Source organism: Pseudorca crassidens, chromosome 3 (assembly GCF_039906515.1).
Source record: "Pseudorca crassidens isolate mPseCra1 chromosome 3, mPseCra1.hap1, whole genome shotgun sequence".
NCBI lineage: Eukaryota > Metazoa > Chordata > Mammalia > Artiodactyla > Delphinidae > Pseudorca > Pseudorca crassidens.
Window position 1 is genome coordinate 52038326 of NC_090298.1, and position 26437 is coordinate 52064762.

The 26437-nt window shown below is 35.6% G+C and overlaps 1 protein-coding gene and 1 pseudogene across 1 annotated transcript in view; both read right to left on the reverse strand.

Moving 5' to 3' along the window:
* The window catches only part of ADAMTS6 (ADAM metallopeptidase with thrombospondin type 1 motif 6), a 266226-nt gene that overhangs the window by 69985 nt on the left and 169804 nt on the right, over positions 1-26437 (reverse strand). The window contains exons 12-14 of the mRNA XM_067730807.1: positions 21954-22099; positions 19744-19807; positions 3803-3905 (exon numbers count right to left, since the gene is read on the reverse strand). Coding sequence (XP_067586908.1) covers positions 3803-3905; positions 19744-19807; positions 21954-22099 — 313 coding nt within the window. The remainder of the gene's footprint in view (positions 1-3802; positions 3906-19743; positions 19808-21953; positions 22100-26437) is intronic.
* Positions 11111-14531, reverse strand: LOC137221347 (ribulose-phosphate 3-epimerase pseudogene; annotated as a pseudogene).

Sequence of the window (26437 nt, forward strand, 5' to 3'; positions counted from 1 at the left end):
TTAATCAAATATTAGCAATTAAGCCCAATAACAAGATAATAAATAAAAAGATAATAAATCATTATCACATGGGGTTTATCCTGGGAGTAAAATGTCAGTTTGACCTTATAAAATCTATCAACTAAGTCACTATATTAACAGAATAAAGAAGAAAAACACATATAATTAATACATGCACAAATTGTACTGAAGGGCCAAGTCAGTGAATTAAGGCAAGAAAATAAAATAAAAAGGTCCAAAGATTGAAAATAATAATCTCTATTTCCAGATAACATGACTATTTACCAAGAAAATTCTAAACAATCTACAAAACAACTATTAGAACTAGTAAGGGAATTTAGAAGGGTCACAGAATACAAAGTTAATATGTAAAAATCAATTGAAACAATTGAAAATAAAAAATTCTAAACTTTTATTTACAGTAGTGTCAAAACCATAAATTACTCAGGAATAGATTTAACAGAAGATGTGCATGACCTTACACCTAAAACTATAAAGCATAGCTGAGAGAAATTAAGGAAAACATGGAGAGATATACCATGTTCATAAATTGGAAAATTCAATATTGTTAGTATATCAGTTTTTCCTCAATTGATATAAAGATTCAACATGACAAGGATCATAAACCCAACATGTTCTTCTGTAACCATTAACAACTGATTCTAAAATTTATATGGAAATGCAAAGCACTTAGAATATACAAAGGACTCTTAAAAAAAAGATCAAAGTAGGAGGAGCTTACACTACCCATGTCCAAGACTCTACAGTTAATCAAGTCAGTGTGGTACCAGCATAGGATTGACAAATAGATCAATGAAACAAAATAGAGTCTATAAATACACTAAAAATACATACCATACCCCGAAATTATTTTTAGACTGTAGATCTAAATATAAAGATCAAAACCATAGGCTTTTAGAAGAAAATATCTTCCTGAGTTAAGGTAGGCAAAGATTTCTAAGACAGGACATAGAACACAATGACCATAAAATTAAAAAAAAATAGAATTCATCAAAATTAAAATCTTATACTCATCCAGAACACCATTTAAAACATAAAGAAAAGCAAAGAAAGTAAAGAAAGCCATAGGCTGTGAGAAAATACTTGTAAAACCTATCTGATAAATGAACCACTTGAGAATAAAAAGATAAATAACCAATTTAAAAATAGGCAAAGGAAGAGGCACATGCTGCTCAACATCACTAATTATTAGAAAAATGAAAATCAAAACTACAATGAGGTATCACCTCACACCAGTTAGAATGGGCATCATCAGAAAATCTACAAACAACAAATGCTGGATGGGGTGTGAGAAAAGGGAACCCTCTTGCACTGTTGGTGGGAATGTAAATTGATACAGCCACTATGGAGAGCAGTATGGAGGTTCCTTAAGAAACTAAAAATAGAATTACCATATGATCCAGCAATCCCACTACTGGGCATATACCCAGAGAAAACCATAATTCAAAAAGACACATGCACCCCAATGTTCATTGCAGCATTATTTACAATAGCTAGGTCATGGAAGCAACCTAAATGCTCATCGACAGACGAATGGATAAAGAAGATGTGGTACATATATACAGTGGAATATTACTCAGCCATAAAAAGGAATGAAATTGGGTTATTTGTAGAGATGTGGATGGACTGCCATACAGAATGAAGTAAGTCAGAAAGAAAAAAAAAATATCAGATATTAATGCATATATGTGGAATCTAGAAAAATGGTCAGATGAGCCGGTTTGCAGGGCATAAATAGAGACACAGATGTAGAGAACAAACGTATGGACACCAAGGGGGGAAAATGGCGGGGGGGTGGGAGTGGTGGTGTGATGAATTGGGCAATTGGGATTGACATGTATACACTGATGTGTATAAAATTGATGACTAATAAGAACCTGCTGTATAAAAAATAAATAAATAAAATTCAAAAAATAATAGGTAAAAGATTTGAACAAACATTTTATAAATGAGGATATATAAATGCTCAATAAGCACATGAAAACGTGCTCAACATATTCAATGATCAGAAAATGCAAATTAAAACTTCACTGAGACAACATTATACACCCACCAGAAGATGACTGAAAACACCAAATGTTGGCAAGAATGGGGAGCAAACAGAACTCTTATACACTGTTGATGGGAGTGTGACTGGTACAATCGCTTTGGAAAAACATCTGGCAGTTTCTTTTAAAACTAAACTCACAGCTACCCTACTGCCCAGCAATTCCACCCCTAAGTATTTACCCAAGAGAAATGAAAACATATGCCCACAAAAAGACATACACAAATGTTCATAGCCACTTATTCATAACAGCTGAAAACTAGGAACAATCAGGTTTCCATCAATAGCAGAATGGATAAACAAACTGGTTAGTACAATGGAATACTGCTCAGCAATTAAAAAAGAATGAACTAATTACATTTGCAAGGACATGGATGGATCTCAAAAACATTAGGCTTAGAGAAGCCTTGGATAAAAGAGTAAATATGCCATGATTTCCTTTACATGAAGTTCTGTAACAGAAAAAACTAACTGATGGTAAGGAAAAAAATCAGAACTGGTTGCCTCTTGGAAGTAGGTAGAGGCAGCTACTAAATGGGAAGAAGTATGAGGACTATGAGAATTTTGGAGGTAATGGTAATGTTCTATAACTCAGTAAGGTTTTACAGGTGTATGCATTTGTCAAAACTCAGGGAAAGTACAGTTAAGTTTTGTGCATTTCATTGTACATAATCTTCCCTGAAAAGAAAAAAGAAAATAAATATTGAACTGTGGTTAAACTTATACAAGCTGAAGCATCTAGAGGAAAGTATACTGATGACTACAATTTACTTTGAAATGCACCTGAAAAATAGAATAAATGAATGAATGGATAGAGAGATGACTAGACATGTAATAAAGACAGTATATTAAAAATATTAATGATAGAATCTTGGTGGTGGGATGATAGTTGTCACTGCAAAATTGTTTTAATATTGCTCTATGTTGGAAAGTTTTCAAAGTAAGATGTTGGGGGAATTCCCTGGTGGTTTAGTGGTTAGGACTTGGTGCTTCCACTGCTGGGGCCTGGGTTCAATCCCTGGTTGAGGAACTAAGATCCCGAGAGCCATGTGGCATGGCCAAGAAAAAAAACAAAAAACTAACTAAGATATTGGAAAAACAATTAATAAAAGTTTTTTTAAGAGTACATTCTATTTTTCTAAGAGAAAATTTTAACAAAATTTAGTTTGTATTTTGGGAGCGTAAGAAAACTTCTTGTGCTTACAGAGCAATTAGCGTCTGATACTTGCCTAAAATAAAGAGCAAAAAATGTTTCCCTGAAAAAGAACAATAATCATCTATGGAAAGATCCTTGGTCTGTGACCAAGCAAGACACAGATTTTCCTGGCCTCTTTTGAGTTGATTTATATCATTATAATTTGTTTTTAGGGTGATAATTCCACACATTCAATAATTGTAAATTATTATAATATAATGTCTATACACCCCAAGGAAGTCTCAAGAACTCAGAAATATTACTTGGATTTACATTATTTCTAGGAACTTTGTACCTTGTTAAATAGAATTGGGTTTTAAAAAATGATTTCTGATCATTTGTACTAACATATTAACTTTATTACAGGGAAACTAAAACACGAGACCTTTATAGTATTAGAAGCACTTTCCTGTGATTTACAAACACTAATCTTTACTAGTATGTATATGAATGTAAGGCATGTTTGTATGTATTTATATATTCCTTTATATTTGCAAAGCTCTCAAGCATGATGAAAACTCTGCCAGGTTATACATTACCTCCAGTATAGGGTTTCCAGTTATAATACTTTCCACGGAAAGGCATATTGTCAAAGTCTGCACACTGTTTCTCTCGAAAATCTCGGGCCCCCAAAGGACATGGCTAAAATAAAATAAAATCATAAATAGTATGATTGTTGAAAAATACCAAAACCAAGGGACAATGTCCCTAAAATTAAAAGTGCCTGAACTCCATCACATTAGCTTACTCCCTTATTCTCTGGCTATAATTCTGGCATTTGCTTTACTGTTTTACAACCAGTATTATGACTGAAGTGTCTGAATTGTAATCTTAGCCACAGAAGAAATAACTGAAGTAACTTAAACAAAGTTAAGTGTTAGACAGTTTCCATATAACTTTACACTCAGACGCATCTCATAGTCCACTTTGCAATCAATCCGTCAGGTATCTCCTTATAAACAGACATAAAAACTAGATGAAGAAACTAAAACACAAAATCCTTTTCGGTAACAGTATTTGAGGTCCAGTTGCCACAGCTACTCCCAGCTCTTTATTTTAAGAAATCAAGAGGCAGGTTTGTAACATGACATTCAGCACTATTAATTGTGGTTTGGATCCCAACTACTATAGCTGTTTACTGTCTAGCCCTGACAAAAACCATATTTTAAGATGTGGAATGAACTGGGCAAAATGCTAGGCCTCACGTCTAAACACCTTTAAATTCAAGGAATTCGGACTTATTAAGATTTACATTTAATCTATTAACATCACAGAAAATAAAATACTAAATTTTCAAAACATGTACATGTGTTGGGTGGTGGAGGAGAGAAGGATGTTGAGAGGGTGAAGAGAGGATTATTTGTTTTTAAAAGTTTGGAATGCTTCTTCTACCTAAGTTTTTTAGGGAAGAAAATCTTGCCAATCTAGTTAGGTCTGGATTTCAAATACCACAGGGCCATCCTAAATTTAATCTTAAAGTTCACAAAGAATTAAAAGTATAACTTCTCATAGTGTTTGAGGAAATATGACCTAATTTGACTTATCTTTTAGAATTCTGGAGCAGTAGCACTTAAAAATCAAAGTACTGCTTTTGAAACATGGGTGGGGAAAACATTTCCCTTAAATATGACAGAACAAAATAAGTCATTAGATAAAAGTCTCAATTGTGAATAAATGGCGAGTATGCTACAATCTCAGAGATCATTTTGAGGACATTTTACTACCCTCCCTTAGATCTCTACATTTACTTTATACAGTTTCCTGAGATCAGTACATTGCAAATGGTCCCTTGAAGCATGTGCAAAACTAATAGACCACAAGGTGCAAATATGTGCATGGTCATCATTACTTCCTATATACTGTGGTTAAAATTTCTACCATATCAAGTCCAAAGCCTCATATTCTGAAAATAGTGACAGCAGGTCTACGTTCTGTTATGAGCCTTGCATTTTAAAATATTTTCTGCACGTTAAAATATGACACTGCAATGCTAAACCTAATGGTTCTGCCTGTCGAATTATCCTTATTTACCTTTTAAAAAATGAAAACTATTTACCATAGGTTACATAGTGCATGACGCTGGAAGGATATGCTTCCAGGGTCTTTTGTTTCATGGTGTGCTTATCTTTGAAATAAAGAAATGCTTCCCTTTACAAGCCATTTTCAGGAAATCCCAGAAAATGACCAAGGTTGTCAGTGGCTTTGTCATGTAGCAAGACTAGTTTTTAAGCAAATATCATCAATTTAATAAAACACAGGTAATTTGAAATCTAGCCACAAGTTTTCACATAATACTTAAGTATTTGTAAAGCACCAACCACCTAAAACTTTACCCAAGCATGACTTTCAATCTATTTGGAGTAACAAGATAAAAATGGAAGAGCTACAGCCCTATCTCAGGCAATAAGTATATGACAGCGCATTATAGATTGTCTACAGGTGCTATATATAGGTGAAAGATCAATGCGTCATGTGATTAGTTAGGGAAATATTTGTTGAGGAAGAAAATCTTGAGTATATTATAAGAATTATAATAAAGTATCATACATACTTATTCTTTATAATATTACAAAGTATTATAGGAACTGAGCTGGTTAAGAAAGAAAAAGGACTTCTATTAAAAATGAAGCTAAGTAAAGCCATGGGGACAGGAAAGAAAAGGTCATATTTTGGGAATAGTTGGACAACAGCTATCCCGGATGAAAGAAAGGAACTGTATAGAAGCATAACAGATAACATTTCATAGATAAGGACTGGTTAAAAAAAAAAAAAGCCCTGAATTAATAAACTAAGGCACTTGAGGGCCACTCACTTAAAACAAAACCAAACAGGGACTATCCCTGGTGCTCCAGTGGTTAAGAATCCACCTTCCAATGCAGGGGACGCAGGTTTGATCCCTGGTCGGGGAACCAAGATCCCACATGCTGCCGGGCAACTAAGCCTGTGCACTGCAACTACTGAGACTGAGTGCCGCAACTAGAGAGAAGCCCCGTGCTCTGCAACGAAGAGCCCGCCTGCCACAGTGAAAGATCCCACGTGCTGCAACTAAGACCTGACACAGTCATAAGTAAATAATAAATAAATAAATAAAAATAAAAAGTCTCTCTTCAAAAAAAAACCCAAAATGAACAAAAATCCTATTCTTGACTATCTTGTAATTATTATCCTAGATAGAAGTAAAAGGTCCAAAAGGAGGATATTACTGTTTAATGACAAACTTGGATAACATTTCATAAGATTTCTGATCTATTCTTTTCCTGTGATAACCACTCCCAGGTTCAGCATAATAAAAATATTAACAATAAGAACACCTACTTACCTTTTTCTAAGCATTTAGTAAGTACCTATCTCATGGCACACTGTTCAGAGGTCTCTAGATCTGTATCTATTTAAGCTCTCTCAACACTCTCATAAGGTAGTTATAATTAATAATCCCATTTTATAACTGAGTAAATTGTGTCCAGGAAGGCTGCTTAGTAACAGTTTCAAGGTGCAAAGACACTTCCTGCATCTGAGTGGGGGCCTCCTCTGGACTCTCTAAATGCTACAATAGGTTTTTAAGTTCTTAAGATGTACGAAAACCTTATAGGAGTAACTTGGGTTCTAGACCTAGCCTTGTCTTTACCAGCTACAAGTTTATCTGCTCCAAACTACTTTTTTCTTATTTACAAAATGAGAGGGCTGAAAGTAAGGATTTTGGAGTAAGACAGACCTGGATTCAATTCTAACTTATGTATTTAATTCATAGCCCTCAGCAATGTACTTAATTTTCCAAGCCTCATCTATAAACTGGAGATAACACTAGTATTTACTCAGTAGGTGAGGATTCATGTAAATTGTTTAGCTCTTTACCTGGTACTGGTAGCACTCAATAACCATTAGCAGTTGTGTGGTCTTTGGTCTAGGCATCCTTAGACTCATTCCTCACCATTCTCTTGCTCTGCTCTTTATGTCGGGGGAACAAATCTGCAGGCTCCATTTCCTAGGCCTCTGTGTCAGCTGACTTCTGGTTGAGTTCAGGCAATGGAAGGCACTAGTGGGAGAAGCCAGGGTATTTCTCTCATTTCCTCTCTACCTCAAGCAGCATCTTAGGCAGAAGCAGAATATTTTTGTGGCTCCAATATCAGACAACAGCCACCCCCACCCCCAATTGTATGGTTCCACATTCTGCTGTGTGATTTCAGCCTCTAGGCTTTAATAAAACTACCTCCTTCCTATGTTTTTCTGGTAGGAGTGGTGGTATCTTTCTGCTGATGCTGATCTATGGGCTTGTCAGCCTCTTCCATTATCCACGTAACCAATTCTTTGCATTAGATTCCCTCTGTTTAAATATTTAGAGTGGTTTATATTATTATGGTTGGATCTTTACAGATAAAATAGTTGATGATGATGATGAAGAAGGAGAAAAGAAGGAGGAGAAGGAGGAGGAGATAGTAGTAGTGGTAGTGGTACTTGGGAGACTGAATAGAGATATGTTTCCTTGTGTTATATTTTGCAATTTATTGGTTAAGGGCAGAGGTTGGCAAACTTTTTCTGTCAAGGGCCACACAGTAAATATGTTAGACTTTGTGGGCCATATAACCTCTGTTACAACTACTCAACTGTGATATCATAGTGTAAAAGAAGCCATAAACATTATGTAAATGACAGTCAGGGCTGTGTTCCACTAAAATCTTATTTACAAAAAGAGGCAATGGGCCAAATTTGACCCAGAAGGTGCAATTTGCCAACCCCTGATTTCGGGTGTTAACATATAGATACAAATGTCTGGCAGCATTTTGCAGAAGAACCAAGCTCAATTATTAATTTTTGAGCCAATACAGAATCATACACTTTTAAGAACTGATGTCAGAATATAATATAATTTGCAGAAAACTCTTAAACTTCCTGTACAGTTACCCCCAAAGTGGTCACACAATCTGTATAATCTACAGAAAGATAGATCAAATACTTTTCAGACAGCTGCAATTATCATCTGGTTCTTTCTTTCAGCCAAAATCTGTCTTCCTTCCCATAACCCAGTGGTCTTGCGCCTTTCTTCTGGACCCACACTGAACAAATCTAATCCCTTATTGAAAGGTATCTAGACCTTGATGGCTTTCCTATGGGGACATAATAACTTGTCATTAGTACTCTTAAAACCAGGCACCAAGAACTGGCCTGAAGTGTCTTTTTTATATTCAGCAAATATATATAAAAAGCTTTTATATATAACATAGGATTCTAGGCTCTGGAGAATAAACCAATCAGATTAGGTCCCTGCTTTCCTGGAGCCCACTGTAGCTGGAGATGAGAAAGAAGAAAAATAAAGCAGGGTACTAAGGTGGCGGGGTGGGCTGGGCGCGGGTGAGGGAGTTGTTTTAAATGGTAGAGCAAGAGAAATTCTCTCTGATAAGGTGGCACTTGAGCAGAAAGTTAAAAGAAACTGAGGAAGTGACTTACATATAAACCTGTGAAAAGAGTGTTCCAGGAAACATTAAATGCAAAAGCCCTGAGGCAGGAGTGTTTAGGATGTTCACAGAAAAACATGGAAGATGGAAGGTGCTGTAAATTGGAGTAGTAGACTTGGGGACTTGATCCCATGCCTTTCTGTTTCTAGCATATTATCAGCTAGTGTTCTGTTCTCTTGATTTAAATGTTTCCTTCAGTGAATGCTCTGAATCTTGTGTTGATTAGAAATAAGCTCAGTAGGAGTTGTGTATTCCGGCTGCAAAGAATGAGAGAGATCAAAGAAAAGAGTAATTTCTTAAGGAAAAATTACATAAAATATATTTTTGTTTTGTTTAAGAATAGTGGAGAGTTTAGGGAGTAACGCTTTTTAAGTTACTCAAGTATAATAAATGTTGACACTATGCAGAAACCGCAACAGAAAACAGTAGGCATAAGCAACAAATTTTTAAAGTGAAGCCTGACAGGTTTTCAGCCTCCTAGTGTTAACACTTATCAAGCATCCTCTTCTAAAAAGTAACCAGCAGGGCCCCACATAAATCCAGAAAGCAACACTGCAGGTCTCAGTATCTTTTGATCTTAGTATTTTCAAAGATACAAAAAGTTAATACTAGTATCTTTTTTCACTACTTTTTTTTTTAGAGAAATATGTAAGTTAGCACATTCTATAGACTATCTTATGCTTCCAGTTATACTGATAGATTAAAAAAAAAAATTCCTTGGGGCATAAACGTTGCTGCAGAAAGAAATCTCAGCTTCTGCTGACCAACTGTCCAGGGGCATTTCTGTTACTAGAGTTGTAATCTGGATTTTACCCCAAAGAATAGGTGACCTTGGAAAGTCCCGGAATCTCTTTGTGCCTTCTTTTCTTCATTTGCAAAATACACCCCAAATACCCTTACCTTAAAGAGCAATACATCCCCAAATGTTTTCCAAATGAGGAAAACTCTGCAAATACTGTATTATGTCTTATGGGTAATAAAGAGTGAGAAGCAAGCCGAGAATGAAACTCTTTCCCCCCTTTCCCTTTCCTCTTTTCTTCCTAAAAAAAGATGCGTAGGCTGGGAAGATACCAGCATTCCTACAGGCTGGGAAGATGCCAGGATTCCTACAGCCTCAGGGAACACAGCAAAATGAGCAAAACTGGCATTTTGTTCTTCTACTCCCCTTCTCTCTCTTTCCCACCTTCTGCTTCTTCTTCCTTTCTTACTTTCATGCCAGATGCACTTGTGCTTCTTCACTATTACACTAGACCAACCTTCTACACTCCCCAAATTTAATGTTCTTTTTCTTCAGGATAGCAACATACTCTTAGTCAATTATACCCTGTTAGGTGAAGGAGCATAAGTGGAGGCTGGATTTCAACCTTTGCTTTGCTTATTAGCAAGTCATGCACTTGACATGAGACTGTGAAGAAGGGACACATTTCTGCTTGTTCACCCAGACAGGAGTGATATACATAAAGATGCCGAATGGGCTAACAAAAGCCTTGCTTCCACACCCTCTTTTACAAGTTGCAAACAAAACTCCTGATTTCCTAATTATAAGGTACTGTCTAATTAGCTCATTAAAGTAATTCACAAGGGCATTTCCAAGGTTAAATTTAGTGTTCAATGCATGTAGTGAATCATTTCAACCCCAGTTTTGAGGCAAACTTCTCATATTTTCTCCCCCAAATAGTTTCTGCTTTTGGGGGAGTAATTTCACTGTACCTTTACTTTTGAAGAAAAAGAAAACAAAAGCCTGATAAACCTACATTGTCTAGACAAACTTAAATCTGGCTGTCATGTTTGATACCATAATCTTGTATGCAAGTTTTCAAAATTAAAACTACTTCTATATGCCTTGTATGGCCTAAATTTAATTTAAATGTCATCTATCCATAGCATGACCCTTTCCCCTAAGCCTGTAAAAATGTTAAGAAACAAACTTTTACTTTGTGATTTTTTAAACGTCGCTTTAAAGAACAAAATAAACAAGCAAGCTCTATTCTGTGCTTAAAAGTTAATCTTTATTTCTCACAACAAGATGCACTCTATAAAATTCATACTAACCTAAAGATTAATGACACTGCTCCTGCTATTTTTTGCCATTTTATATATATGTGTATATATACATATATCTATACATATATACATACACACATATATATATACATATATATGAAAGTATACTTTTATAAGTATATTGAAGTATATGAGAATAATATGGTTGATACATATATGTTTTCTAATTATAACTTGGGACACAGTTATAACACTGTTAGTTAATGGATCAACTCTGTACCTTGGCATCACTTACCCCACACCTTTCCCTGGGGGCAAGGTCTGTAGTTTCATAATTGTCCTCAGCTATCTGGTTCTGCTGCAGGGTAAGGTTAGACTGGAAGTAAGACAATGTCAAAGGTGACCAAACTCTTTCAGAGCTTACTTTGCCACACCCACCTCCCAAAGGCTCCATCTGAGTGCTAGAGCAGCACTCAGAAATTCTATGCCTTCCTGAATCCCTTCCAAGACACTAGCCTGTTGCTGAGCTTTAGTTCCTCATTTTAAAATATTAAAAAACAAAACAAAACCCTGTCCTTCCCTTTATAAAAGTGATTTGAAGATTTGATGAGGTTATATAAAAAGTACTCTGTAATCCATAAAACATAAATGTATACAGTAATAGCTACACTGTAGCAAATACAGATTAAGTACCAGGGATAGCACTAGATGTTTTAAAGTATTACTTCTTTTAATTCTCAAACAACCCTGCAAGTTTGATATAATTATACTCTTTATATAGGAGTTCTCTGAAGTTTAGTCAAGTTAGGTATTTTGTCAAGGTAAAATAGAAACAATCCTGTTATAGTCAGGATTAAATTTAAGTCAGTTTGAATACAAAGTCCATACCTTTTTCACTACAGTACTACTTCCGAATATAGGCTGTACTTTTCCTGTGTACCACAACCAAGGCAATGACACCATTTAATGACCTTACACAATGAAGAAGAAAAAAACTGCAAAACAGCATGCACCTCTAGCAAAGCTGACTGAAAAAATGTCCCTGTACTAAATAACCTATGCTTAAATTTTAGAACAGACCACAGATGACCTGGAAAATCCTTTGTCTCCATTGTTTTTTATAGTTTTGATGCATAAAATAAAGGAGGAAATGAGATGTGTAAGATGTAAGAATAATATGACTTCACCCCAGCCAAGGTGGAGCTTAGGCTTTTCACCAGAAGTTCTATCCTAGTCACATTATCAAGCAGACATGCAAATCACAAATAAAATGGAATAGGAAAAACACACGGATTTTCTGGAAAATAGCTAAGCAACACCAGGACATTCTTTTTAGAAATGTAGAAGAGTCCTTTGCGCAGTAGCTAATATTTCTTCTTTAGGCTTTGATATAAAATTTGGTTCATAACCTCAATATAGCAATATTTTTACTCTTGACAAACATCAAGTTTTCAAGTATTTATAACACTGACCTATAAATTCTGCTACTTAAAATACTTATACTATGTACACCAACTTTTACCCTCTGAGAACATTTTGCATGATAGTTTCAGTCACTGCAGTGAAAAATTGCTCAGGAAAGCAGAAATGCCTGCTTAATAGTCAATATTCTTTTGTGTCAATAAAAAGGAGATTCCATATACATAATAAAGTATTTTTTTAGCAGCTCTCGAGCAAACACTTTTTAGAAGATTGAGCACAGATCTGGGGTCTTTATTTCTCATAATGGCACTACCTGATAATCATGCTAGTTCCTACATTTGCTCATTTATAAAAACTGTCAGGACCTTAACAATCATTTATCTTTAAGTCCAAAGAGGAGAACTCAAACAATGAACTCTCAGCATCATGACTTCCATAAATCTCTGCTCTCCAAACCCAAGTTCCGTAAGATCATATCTATTAGATTAGTTTATGGTCCCAAATATTCTATTGAAGTTCCTGGTTTAATGGTGAGAGCAAACTTCATCCAAATATCCTATGTCTTTAGTAGATGCTCCTGGTTTCTCAGTAGCTTCAAGCCAAAAAGCATATTCATTTGTTCCTGCCACAGCTATTGTCTTTACCTGGTATTCTGTCCTAGAGACCATGATGTGAATGTCAAAGAATGAATCTTTTTCTAGATGCTTTTGAAGGCTCCTGAGGGTGACCACTGGTGATGTAGGGAACAAACTGCACATCCAATACATCCTGATGCAGATAACCAGCCTCAGAGTCTATTGTGTGAATACCTTTGGCCTCTAGGCTGGTTAAGTTGCTGTTGAGAGTGGTCAGCCAATTTTACAGCTGGCTATCCATTTTGGTTTTATTTTAAAACCTTAAAGATTCTCTCTTTATAAGTTGCCTCTTCTATTTCTGTGGATCGCTTTCTTTGAAACTGGGGTAAGTAGGACAGGACTTAATGGGAACACTGTTGTCTTTCCACTGGAGAGCTCTTCTCTTCTTACCATTCCTGTACCCTTCAAATGTCTGTGGTAGGAATTACACTGGCATTAGGGAGAAAGTGTGGCTATCTTGTTTTTGTGCTTGCCACTTTTTAAGACTGGCCTGCATTGGTTCTAGGTCCAATTTCTCCTCAAACCTAAGCAAGGAGAATACTGTCAGCCTTGTATGTTTCAATCTGATTCACTAGTGTAGGGATCCACATAGGAAAAGTATCAAAGCTTCAAAATAATGAAGTGTTCCTTTGTGGATATATCTCCTTTTGTCATAGCTATCAGACATTATGAATCTTAGAACTGATAGTGTTTGCTTCTTTACTCAGGTTACTAGGAAACTTAGAGCAAAATCTATGGCCCACTTTTAGTGAGTGAAAGGACCTTGTGGTACATATTTAAGGTACTGATCCCAGCCTTATATTATTTTTCCTTTTCTTCTGATTTTCTAATTTATTCTATTCTTCTGTTGTGATTTTAATGAAGCTAATTCAATTCTAATAAGAGTTATAAATAATAATATAATTATTATTATATGTAAAAACGTAAGAACTAAGCTGTAATCTACAGTACCAGCTGGTCAATCACAGAAAAGATAGGGTCAAAACTGCTATACTATATGGCAAACTGATAGGCTGTTTGGAATGGGTCGCAAGATCTTAAAAGAAATGCAAGTAGGATGTATCAAATATATGTTAATCAGGCTTATATCTCCTAGATTTCCTATTTTCTATTATAACGTGCTTAAGTTATTAGAAAGTAGAGAGCAAGCCTCAAAGATTCATGACATTAGATAAGGAACCCTGGTGCTCTTACCGTTTGATTGCCTAACATCATCTCATTCTGGACACTGATTTGAAAATTCTTCCAGGATCATTTGAATTTATCCCTTGTTTTATCCCTATTTAAGTCTCCAGAAAAGCTCTTGGATCACATATGACAAAGTAACAATGCCTATGAATTGTTTTCTAGGTCTTGACAGTCAAACTGGTTCTAACTAATTGGAAAGTGTTCTCTCACATCTTATTTACAGGGTCACTCAATATGATGTGTAAAGTATTAAATTAAATAAAACATGCACTAAGGCAGGAGGCTGATTTGATAAAAGACAAGTATACTCTCTTGAGTCCCTTAAATTAGGGTAGTTCACACAGACACCCAGGCATTATAGAAAAAAAAAAAACATTCAAAACATTATACATTATAGAGACAAGAGGCCAATGTACAAAGAACAGGCAGAAACACACACAGAAATGACAGAGCATGTGGCCAAAGTGAACAAAAAGAAGAGTGTGAGGTGAATGGTCATCATGTACAGCACAATTTTCATCAGCTGTTCAGCTGTATAAAGGCAAAACGTAGTTTGACTTCAGCTGCTGTATTTCTTAGTGGCACAAAATAACTCAGTCACTTATGAGCTAATTTGTGTTGCAGAAACAAGGCTGTAACAAAACAGATTATAACACAACTTTATAGCATAGTTTTTCTAGATTTATATTGAACAAATGGAAATTAAAAATATCTTACCAAGTCAACTCACCACTGAGGAGAACTCTCAGTATGGAAAGAAAATATGGTTAAAATAATAGGTCTGGTATGTAGTAAGTGCTCAATAAATGTTAGCAGCAGCTACTACCATCACTACTACTACTACTGGTACTACTGCTAGTACTAGTCCTACTACTACCGTTACTACTTTTGTTGCTGCTACTTCTACTCGTAAAGATGGAAACTAAAAGAGCTCTGATGCAGACACCTGTGGCACTCTCAATATCTATCACTGCCTACTTTCTTGCTAACAGAATTCTGATTTTTGCTCAGGAATCTACCTCTCAGAGAAAATGATTCTAACCCCATTTTAGGGGCATATCTAGATTAGTCAAAACCAATTATGGTAATACCATTCCTTTTGCCCATGACTGGGTTAAGGGTGGGCATTCGGCCTCCTGGCCAATAAAACATGAAGGAAGTCTGATGAGGTAGCAGGGGAGAAGCTTCGGAAAAAACTTTTCATATACTTAAGAAAGACACACTGGAGCACTTAATCTCTTCTCTGAATATTGTCAGGGTAAGAGTACCTTAGTTGCTCTGATGTTTCCTTGTTGATGCTTTTGAGTTTGCCTTCAAAAATTATGACCTTACGGCATTTCCCTTACTATCTGGTCAGCTCTTTGCTGATTTTAAAATGTTAAAAAAAAAATCTTATTCAGCACTCTCTAAAATATTTTTCTGTCAGAATAATCTGTCATTACCAAAAATAAAAATTTCACGTTTGTTTCTAAAATGAGCTAAGATTGAATTGACTTGTTTTGAGAATTTTATACATAATATTTACAGTCTTCTTTTTATACTGTTAAATTTTTTTTAATTGAAGTATAGGTGATTTACAATGTTTCAGGTGTACAGCAAAGTGATTCAGTTATATATATATATATAATATGTATTCTTCTTCAGATTCTTTTTCACTATTGGTTATTACAAGATATTGAATATAGTCCCCTGTGCTTCAAAACAGAAACAGACCCGAAGACATAGAAAACAAACTTATGGTTAGCAAAAGGGGAAGGGGGAGGGATAAATTAGGGATTTGGGATTAACAGATACAATCTTCTTCATAACAGTTATTTTTCTACTGCATAGCTAGACTAGCTTTGTGCTGCCCAATACAGTTGTCACTAGCCGCATGTGGCTATTCAAATTTAAATTAGTTAAACTTAAAAATTCGGTTCTTCTGTTGCACTAGACGCATTTCAAGTACTCAAAAGCTAATTTGACTACTGGCTACCAGGCTGGACAGTGCACAGATAGAATATTTCCATCATTGAGGAACGTTCTCTTGGACAGTGCTGGGCTAGATTATGTGTTTTGAAAGTTTAAACTTTCATGTATTAGATTACATTTTAAAAGGCTCCAGTTTACACAACTTATGTTCAGACAGCTTTATTAACTTGGATAGCGTGAAAATAAATTTTGGTGTGGTAACTGAATTGTCTCAAATTCTGAACTAGTAGAGACAAGATTAATGAAGAAAACATAATTATTTGTATATTAATGATACATATATGTTAAATATATCTCCTTAACATTTGCAAAAAGCTGAAACAGAAGACAAAGATAGTAATAGAAATGTCAACCTACCAATAACAAACTCCACAATCTGAGCATCTAAAACATATTTCATGGGTAAAATGCAACAAGCCTGGCATGTGTGTCTGGCATGTTTTTTTTTCCTTTTTCTGTTACCTATCGTACATTATTCATATTGTATAGCACCTGTGTTATTAGACCCAAAATGTGTGCCCACCTCTACAACTACATAACAGAAATAGATGGGAATTGAGAGGTCGGTTTGCCTTTCTCACTCCTACCTAACACAGTCTAAATATGCAGTAGGTACTCCATTCTTCTTCCCTTGCATAAAACCTCTATTTTCCGAGATTCATGTTATTCATCCAAATCACTATTTGGTTTCATCACTGCTTTCTCCCAACTTTATGATGGTCATTTCCCCTCATTTGTTAAAGAGCTTGATACCTGCTTCACAGTCTCACTATACCCTCCAAGTCCTAATAACATCCTGAGTGAATCCAACATCCACACGGAAGACTCCCCAAACTCCCTAGCCTTAACATTCCTAGAACTCCTTCACCTCCACTCAAGGTTAGGCATGCACTCCCATGGCCACACTCCAGATTTGTTCTCACTGAGAATAGTCTCACTTCTCATAACTTAAATTCAAATACATTCCACTCTCTGATCCCCTCACCTGCTATCTCTCTCACCCTGTTTTTCCTACAATACTGGTTCTTTAATTTTTATGCATTTTTCAAAGTTACATCCTTAATTTTCTCCACACTAGCCTTCTTTAGACTCCACTGTCATTCCCTAGTATAGAGTGAATGGCTCAGCTCATCATTCTCACCAGTATCCTTAAATTCTTCTTGATTTGTTTACTGTTCTGTTGTAATCTCACCTTTCCCTAACCCATTTTTATCTAAAGCATAAATCTGAGGCTAAATTTTTTAACCTACCCACCTGGCACTTAATTTTCTTCGTGCCTAGAATGCTTTCATTGTCACTTCCTTCTTTTCTGGTCAGCTGCAATTTGCCCTTTCAGATCGTTAGCTTCCCATGGGAAGAAATCCTTAAATCCCTAATTAGGTTATGTGACAATTCCACATGCTTTTATAGCATTCCATACTTATTCTATCATATCATATCACTTATCACCCTGCATTGTGATTTTCTGCGACTTCCCAAGAAATTATAAAATCCTTGAGGGCAGAGCCTCTCTCACTCTATCACAGTCTGATAAACAGTAAGCACTCAATTATTTGTTGAGTGAATGAATAAATAATGCCTGAAACAATATAATCATTGTAATTGAAGCTACATGTAATGAATTCAAGATGTAAATTTAATAGAATTAAATACGATAAATAAGCTATAGAGTGTGTTAGAGGTAGTATGAGGGGAAATAGAGCAGGGTAAAGAAGATTAGGAATCCCAGGGGTGTAGGGAGTAGGGAGGGTTGCAACTTTAAATACAGTATTCAAGCCAGGCCTCACTGAGAAGATGACAGCCGAGTAAAGGTGAGGTAAGGGAGTTAGCGATGTAGATATTTGGGTTGGAAGAGTATACAAGGCAAAGGGAACAGCCAATGCAAAAGCCCTAAGGTGGGAGCATGCCTGGCACGTACAAGGAGGGAGGCCCGTGTGGCTGGAGCAGAGTGAATAAGGAGAAATATAATAAAAGATGAGTTCAGAGAAGTAATAGAAGGCCAGATTGTGAAGGCCTTGCAGGCCTTTGTAAGAACTTTGGATTTAAGTAAAACAGGGAGCCATCGAAAGGTCTTGGGTAAAGGATATACTGAAACGGAATCACTCTGCCTCTTATACTGAGGGCTGTAGGGAGCAAAAGTAGTATCTGGAAACCCACAGAAAAAGCCACTTAGAGTAATCCAGTGAAAGAGTGGTAGGTAGCAGTAGAGGCAGTTGGAAGAAGTCAGATCTATGATATATTTTGAAGGCAAAGCCAATGGGATTTTCTGAGGGATTGGATATAGTCTGTGAGACAGAGAAAGGAATCAAGAATGACTCAAGGGTTTTTGGCTTGAGTCAGATGAAGTTGACATCTGAGATGGGAAAAACTGCTGGAAGAACATGGTTGTGGAAATGTTTTGGAGACAGCATTTGGACATGTTAAATAGTACATGTCTATTAAAAGTCTAATAAATGGTAAGACATGAGTCTGAAATCCATGGAAGAAGTTTGGGATGAAAATATAAATTTGGGGTCAAATAACATATGAATGGTATCATAAGCAATGAAGCTGGATGAGATCACCAAAGAAATGAGTATTGGTATGGCAGAGAAAAAGAGGGGTAAGTCCTGGGTACTCTGACATTAAGAAGTCGGAGAAAAGAATAGAAACCAGCAAAGGAGAATGAGGAAGAATAAGTAGCAATATAGAAGGACAACCAAAAAGCTACAGTGTCATGGAAGCCTGGTAAAGATCAAGTAAAATAAACACTCAGAACTGATTATTGGGTTTAGCAACATGGAAAACATCTTTGACTTGGCAGGAACATTTTCACTAGAATGTTGGAGGCAAAAACTTTATATGAGCAATTTTAGGGAAAAATGAGAAGAGGAATTAGATATGGTAAGTATTTTTGTTTTTGTTTTTTCAAGATAGGAGAAATAACAGCATGTTTGTATGGTTATGGAAAAACCCAGAAGAGAAGATGTTGAAAAAATCATCCACATGTTTATGAATAAACAAGGATTAGGATAGGCATAGGGTTGGAGAGCGTAAGAGTGAGGAATAGTGTGGGAGTGTGGGTAATAGTCTGATGATATGAAATTAAAAGCTGTGGTTTTTAGATAGGAGGAAGGAAAAATTATCTGGGAGGAGTAATAAGATATAAAGAAGATAGTCAATTCACTTCCAGGCCCAGTCTTTCAAGAGCTAAGGGAGAAAATACATGTCCTTAACTTTAGAGGCCTGCAGAGGAAGCAGTATCTTCAGAGGAGAGCCAGTTTCCATTAGAACAAGAAGGTGAAGGGAAGAAAAATTCAGAGATGTCAGGATGTAAGGGATTTTGCTGATGATGGACCACGAGCTTCTGAGGGCACAGAAGAGTTTCAGTGGTTGGGCAGGGATGAGAAACAGAAGAAGGGATATGCAGAGATTTATGGAATTGGATGGCAAGAGATGAGGAGTGACATGGAATTCTGGGACTTCTTGCCACGGCAAACATAAAATGGAATAAAGATTAATCCTTGTTTCTTGAACTCAAGAAAGATAACGGTGGCAAAGCTGTGAGTGTTGGGGAGCCAGGGAAGTTCAGGGTGCGTGTCTCTCTCTCTTGACTCCTACTGGGGGAGAGTGTATTTGCTTCTAGTGCTGGAGCTTTCTCTTGATTCTTAAAGGAATTGATGGACTTGAGGCTGGTTCCATTCAGTTTCAAAAATTCATGTGACCCTCACGCACATGGATTTCTGATCAAATAGTTCACAATTTAAAAAATTTCCCTGCTCTAGGGGAAATGTAAGCTAATTTTTCATAGCAGAGTTTGGTTTTACTTACATCTGTATTGCAGGAGCGATACCGTTTCCTTTCCCCAAGGCAATATTTTCCACCTCCTGAAGGTCTGCAAACACATTTTGTTTAACATGTGAATATAATATGTCTAACCACATAAACAGTATATATATTGCTTGATGAAAACATATTAACATTTACTTTAAGAAAATAAAAAATCTGACGTTTTATTAGTTATTAAAATAATAATCATGCTGGCGTTAGTTAGCAATAATGATTATGGTTGCTGAACAAAAAATTAAGGCAATCTACCATGAGTAACTTTATAAGGCTCTTAATTGTGATGATATACATTCTTAAGAAAATGTAATTAAATCAATGTATTTTCTAATTATCATAGTAAACAGGTATTCAGCTCAACACAATGAGTTTAAAAATCATTTATAATGAAAAGCCATTTGAATCATATTTAACAAAACACATAATCTGATACTATATGTTCATCAAGTAGAAAATGGAAAGTTTGTGTTTTTTTCCAGACTGGAAATAAGGAAAGGACACAAAATAACTCCCTGGAAATAGCTTCAGCTCAAAGTTTTTAATTCAGAAATAAATTTCTATCTCAATTCAAATATTACATGAAGTTTTAAAAACTTCAGTTTCAAAAAATTAAATCTAAATCTAAGATAGGCTTACATTATATAGATACTTTATATTACATTCAAATTAGGATGTTAAATACGTGTTATACATAAATTAATTTTTGGAGTCTTTAACATTAGAGAAAGTCATATGCTATTATTTGGACATGCAATTTTTGAATGGAAAAAACTAACTTGTTCTTTTAAAAGAGGTCCAAGTCATTCTCTTAAGTATTTGGGTATATTATTTATTATCATAGGGTTTTATACTTTTGATTATTAAATTACAGTAGCCTGCAGTTGAACTTAGGTTAACTATTCTGCACTTGTTTTAAAAAGATCAAGTCTCAATTATAATTTTGGCCCACTGGTATCAATGAGATAATTAAAGTTACACTTTGAATATATTTTGAATGCTAGTGAATGCTGACTTTAAGCAAGGGAAAGAAATGGCCTAGCTTGAACCAGCTGGGAGAAATGTGTTGGTCAGACAAAAACAAGGTAGTGGGGACAGTGGTGGCAATGCTGTTTTATGAGTGGGTGACAGCTCTGTTTAGCAGGATGGTAATAATAGAAAGTGGGAGAATGAAAACACAGAACTAATACAAAGGGAAACAATTTCAAGCTAAAAAGAATAAAAGAGAAGAAAAGAGACATTTAGAGAGAGGAACCAAAGACAGGTATCCTGAGTTAAAATGAGAAAAAATAAACAATAAAAATAGACCATCTTCTACTCCAGCAGGGGGAAAAAAGCAGAAGTGATATTATAACACCATTCTGCACCAAATAATTGTCAGGAAAGAAGGTCCTCAACCTGAGCTCTAGAAAGAAATGGGAGCACTCGACATGAAGCAGCTAAGGAGCAGTTTAGTCTCCAGGAGGACACGCAAGACCAACTAAAGGAATCATCCACCTGCAATGGGCACTGGTGGAAGGGAGAAGCAATACAGCTAGCAAGAAATACTGATGGTGCTGGCTTTATGCCAGGGGGACTCCGGCTGGAGAAAAAGAGTGGTGGGAGAGGAGCAGTCTGACCTACATAAAACAATCGTGAGGAGAAAAGTGGATGCAGCTCCGGAAGGTGATTAATGGGGGCATGTGAATGGAAACTATTTTAACACATGGGCAGTATTCTTTTCATTGTGATTTGTGATGCGAATCAAGGCATTTCAACCCTCAAAGTGCTCTCATTGGTCCTTTTAATACTAATGTAGCAGTAATAATTTTATGTGACATGTGAAAAGACCTTATGCTTCCTGGGAATAATGGTACTGTAGCTAAGACAAGACCTGGATTCATCCATAATTCAGTAGTTTTTGGAGGAGGAAATCTATCTGATTATTACTAGATTAAAAGTCTGGCTATATCTGGGATAGATACACAATGCTTTTCTTTTTTCTTTTTCTTTTATTTTTAGTTACATAGTAAGGTGAAAAGAAGAAAAAGAAAGTCTGTCTAACAAGGCTCCTCCACTTTCCAGTGCCTATTGCTTGTTCTGAAGACAAGCACTTGGCTCACTAGTGAAACGTTTTTACAGATAACATGTGAAACCACAGCTTTGAATCATTTCCAACTGTGTCTTTTTGTTGGCTCCGGCTTACTTTAGCTACTTACGCTGGACTGTCACAGTGTCTTAGGGATGAGGAGACGCCTCCCCCGCAGGTCCTGCTGCACTCTCCCCATAGTGACCAGGGACCCCAGCCCCCATCTATGCTCTGGGGCCAAGTGCCAAAAGGAACACAATCTCCCTGATAACACCACTGCAAGATTTCACAGAAAACAGAGAATTAGCTTTTAGGCAGATAGAGCTATCAGGATAGAAATAAATACATAAGGGTCAGGCATTAGCATTCTCCCAATAGATAACAGACTGAGAGTTCTTTAACTGTGTTTAGACATTGGTAAAGGTGCATGTGATTTGCAAATTATCTTTAGCTAGGCAATGATTTATAAATCTCTAACAAGTACCAGGAGTCTAAAAAACTTGACTTTACTTCTTTTTTCCTTATTTCTTCTCCTCCAGACTTTTAGTGTTTCTCATTATAGAGACCTCAAAACTCTTTTTTAGATATTTTAGTATTAAAACATTTTTTTCTTTATATTCCACTATTATTAGACTCATGGAATGATAACGCAATATGGAAAGTTCCCCAGTAAGGAATTTTTATGATGGTAATTGCTTTTTCTTTAAAAAAAAAAAAAAGGCCGGTTGAGGCTACAATAGTAAAAGAATGTGTTGTGGCATTTCATCTACATGACTGCTGCAGACATAATAAAAGCAATGCCAAGACACTAGGGACAGGGTACAAAAAAACCCTTATACACAGTGACTAGCCATGTGTATAGTCCCTGCATGAACATGTGTACTGGAATTCTTCTCAGCTTTACTCTCTGCAATAAACCACACATACTGCACATAAGTAGAAAGTCAGGAATAATTTATCGAGATGCAGACATCGCATAATCAGCTCATAACTCTAACATGATAAACCTAATTTGCAGAATTGGTAAAAATGATTTTTTTTTTAAACCAAGCATTAGGCTAGGCTTTTATTGGTGCATTTTTCTGAGTTATCAAAATTTGATGAACCATACTGATGCTATGAAAGTCATTTGTTTATATGAATAACAATAGGGAACATTATTAGAGTTGAGTAACTGTCAGCAATGTTAGATTGTTAAATAAAAATTCAACCATTATATTAAAATGTAAAGGGATTATGACATGTGATGCTTTGAAAGTAATCAGTTTATTATATTAATTCTGCATATCCAGAATTCTTTCACTTTCACCATTTGTACTACTACCACTCTAGACCAAACTAGCAAATAGATCAGCTTGTTATCTGGTCCCCCTGCCTCACTTTCTTCTATGTATAATCAACCTATTCTCCAGCGAGCTATCAGAGAGCTCTTTTAAAAACATATTATGGCATTATGTCACTTTTTGGCTTAAAAGACTGTGGTGGTTTCCTCCTTCCCTTAACTCTGGTCAACGGTGGCCTTTGTGACCTAGCCTCTGCCTCCTTCTCCAGCCTTATTCTCTTTCTGGTACAGAATGTTCCAGACACACTGGCCTTATTTCTTTTCCTCCATACACTAAACCTGTTCTCTCCTCAGGGCATTTGCATTTGCTGGTCCTCCTGGGAATAATCTTCAGATTCCTTATATTGTCTTCTCATCGTTTGGTCTCAGGTCAGGTGTCACTCAAACAGAGAGGTCTTTCCTTGATCACTCTTATTCTGAAGTGGTTGTACTTCACTATCCCTTCCACCCTCCCCTCCCCCTACTCCAGGATGTATAGAGATTACATCCTCCTGTTTTAGCCCCCTCTTACACCTACTTTAAATCACCCTATTTATTTCTCAGATTACTTCCTTATTATTTTTATTGTCTCCTCTCCTTAGTATGTAAAAGCCTTGAGAGCCAAATGTGGCTGTTCAAATTTAAATTAATTAAAATTAAAAAGTCAGTTCCTTAGACCCACTAGCTACATTTCTAGGGCTCCCATAGCCACATGTGGCCTAGCGGCTATGATGTTGGACAGAGCAGATACAGAACATTTCTATCATCACAGAATGTTCTAATTGGAAATGTTGAATGTCTAGAACAGTGCCTAGAATGTAGTGGATATGCAACAAAACTTTATTGAATGAATGAATACATTAAATTATAGAATCCTGTGTCCTGTTTTGGTTACTACATTTCAGGAAGGAACTGGAGATACTGGAGGGTAAAGATAGTCATATTCATCTTTGCTTCCCTGGTAGTTGGCACTCAGAGAACATTACAGTAGTTGTAACAACATAAAGGACTTCTTAAGAAAAGTGCTAAGCAATTAGGCAAGAGGAAGTCAAAATTTGGTTGGCTATAAGACCAAACATTCTGACCCTAAATCTAATAAATATTAAAGTAGGACATTAAAAAAGATTACAAGTTTTGGGCAACAAAAATTACCATGAAGAAAAAGAAAATCATCTGTCCAAAATGATGAAGCAGAGGTAGTTGGCTGAACTGATAATACAGTACCAACTCTGGGAGCAGGGCTGCTAATAATGTACATGTGAGAGGGAGAATGTTCCAGCTGCCAGCTTATGATTTACCTAACTGATCTTGAAGACCAACCATGTGCATAATGATATACCAATTGCGTTAGATTTTCATCTATATAAAAGTCACAACAGTGGACCAAATAATCTCCAGTTTTATATTTTTGTTATTACAAGTAGCTATGTGTAAGAATATTTATGCCTGCACCTATGAGAGTAACTGAGCAATGTAGTATTTACCAGCAATTACTGTCTTTTCCTGTGGTTTCAATTAATGACACTTAATACTAAAAAATTCCAAATCTTAAAATTTGCCTATTTTCTTCAAGTTGGAAACTTAGCATTACTGATTTCAAATAACAATAAAATTTGATTTTACATTTATTTTACATAATCACAGAGCTGTACTTAAAGCTCAAAGAGGCTTTAGAATTCATGTGGTCTAAGCACTTCATTTTTTCACATGAGGAAAGCAGAACCTGAAGGAGGTTGACTTGCCCAAGGTCACTTACTGGCAGAAAAGGATTAGCTATCCAAATACACACAAAAAACAAGTGGAAAAAAAATCAATTGGATGTGCAGGATTACATATTTGAAGACATTAAAGAATACATTAGTATATTTTACTGAACTGTTTTTACTACCTAAAATACAAAATAACACTAGAGATTTTTTAAAAAACCCACTTAGCTGCAAGTATACAACCACATGTTATTTCATACCTCCTTGAGTATTCTTATAATTAGTAGAGGAAAAAACTCTCAGTTTTTGCATTTTTCAGGAGACAAAATTGTGAAGGTCACAAAAACACTGAAAGATGTAGATTCTAAAGTATTTAATAATATTGTTTTACATGTGTCCTAGATGCACACAAAATGTAGCACAGGGAAAGAACTCACATAAATTCTCTTGTTTTCCTTTTAAAACTTATTCTGAAGGTAAAAGATAAATACAAATATTCAGTTTGTAAAATGTTGCTCAGTTCTTACCATTAGTTAATATCTACAGAGCAGTAGTATTCTATAAGTGGTTTGCTAAAACCTTTTACTGCATAAATTTATGCTATTGATTATATCTATTCCATAGAGTTATAATAGACAATTATATCAGAAAGTTAAATAACATAGATTAATGGGTAAAGAATGAAGAATTCATAATAGTAAGTATCAGTCATTTAGCAGCTGACAAGAGACTAGTGTCTAGTTTAACAACTAATTAACAACTCAGTCTGTGTGGGGATGACTTCAGTCTGTGGGTATCCTGTGTTACAAACTTGAGTTCTCATTCTAGCAATATCTTTCTTTGGTCCAGAGCAAGTCATTTGTTTCTTTTCTTTAGTTTCCCTGACTACAAAATGGGGACTAACTTTAGTTTTTGATTATAATATGATTTGGATTAGGATGACTACAGAAATTAGTTCTATACAGACATACCCTCAAGTTAAAAATCTATCAAACAACTTGTTTAATTTTGCTCTCTAGCAAAATGTTCTTTTGTGCTTTCCCCTCACCTTGTGTTTATAGGAAAGGATCTCCTTGGAATTTTTGCTACTTCTCCTTCTGGTAGTATTAAGTATCTTGATGTAGTACATGATTTTAAGAGAAGAAACTTATTTAACTTAATAAGTTTTTTTAGAAACCTATAGGGAACTTCAGGTGAATCCAGTTATTTGAGCTAATTTTCTAGATGACTATATTAACCAATATATACTAAGATTTTAATGTAAGTCATAATTAATATAATTGGATTACACCAAATAAAGTAGATTCAAGTATAAAATCCTACAAGCACATTAAAGGTGAGAATTTTGAGTTTTGTATTTTCTATTTTTACCCTTTTTTTTAAATCTAAAGGTGCCAAACTGTAAAAGCTCTATTTCCATAGGCATAGAATTTTACTTCATGTCTTAAACTAGAAGAGTTCAATATTCAGATGGAAACTAGTTTTTAATCTTTATTCCCAAGGGTTATATCCAATCTAGTGATTTTGGACTATTCTAAATATCAGTCATATTACTATAGCCTAAATGATCCAGATAAATTGGATAAA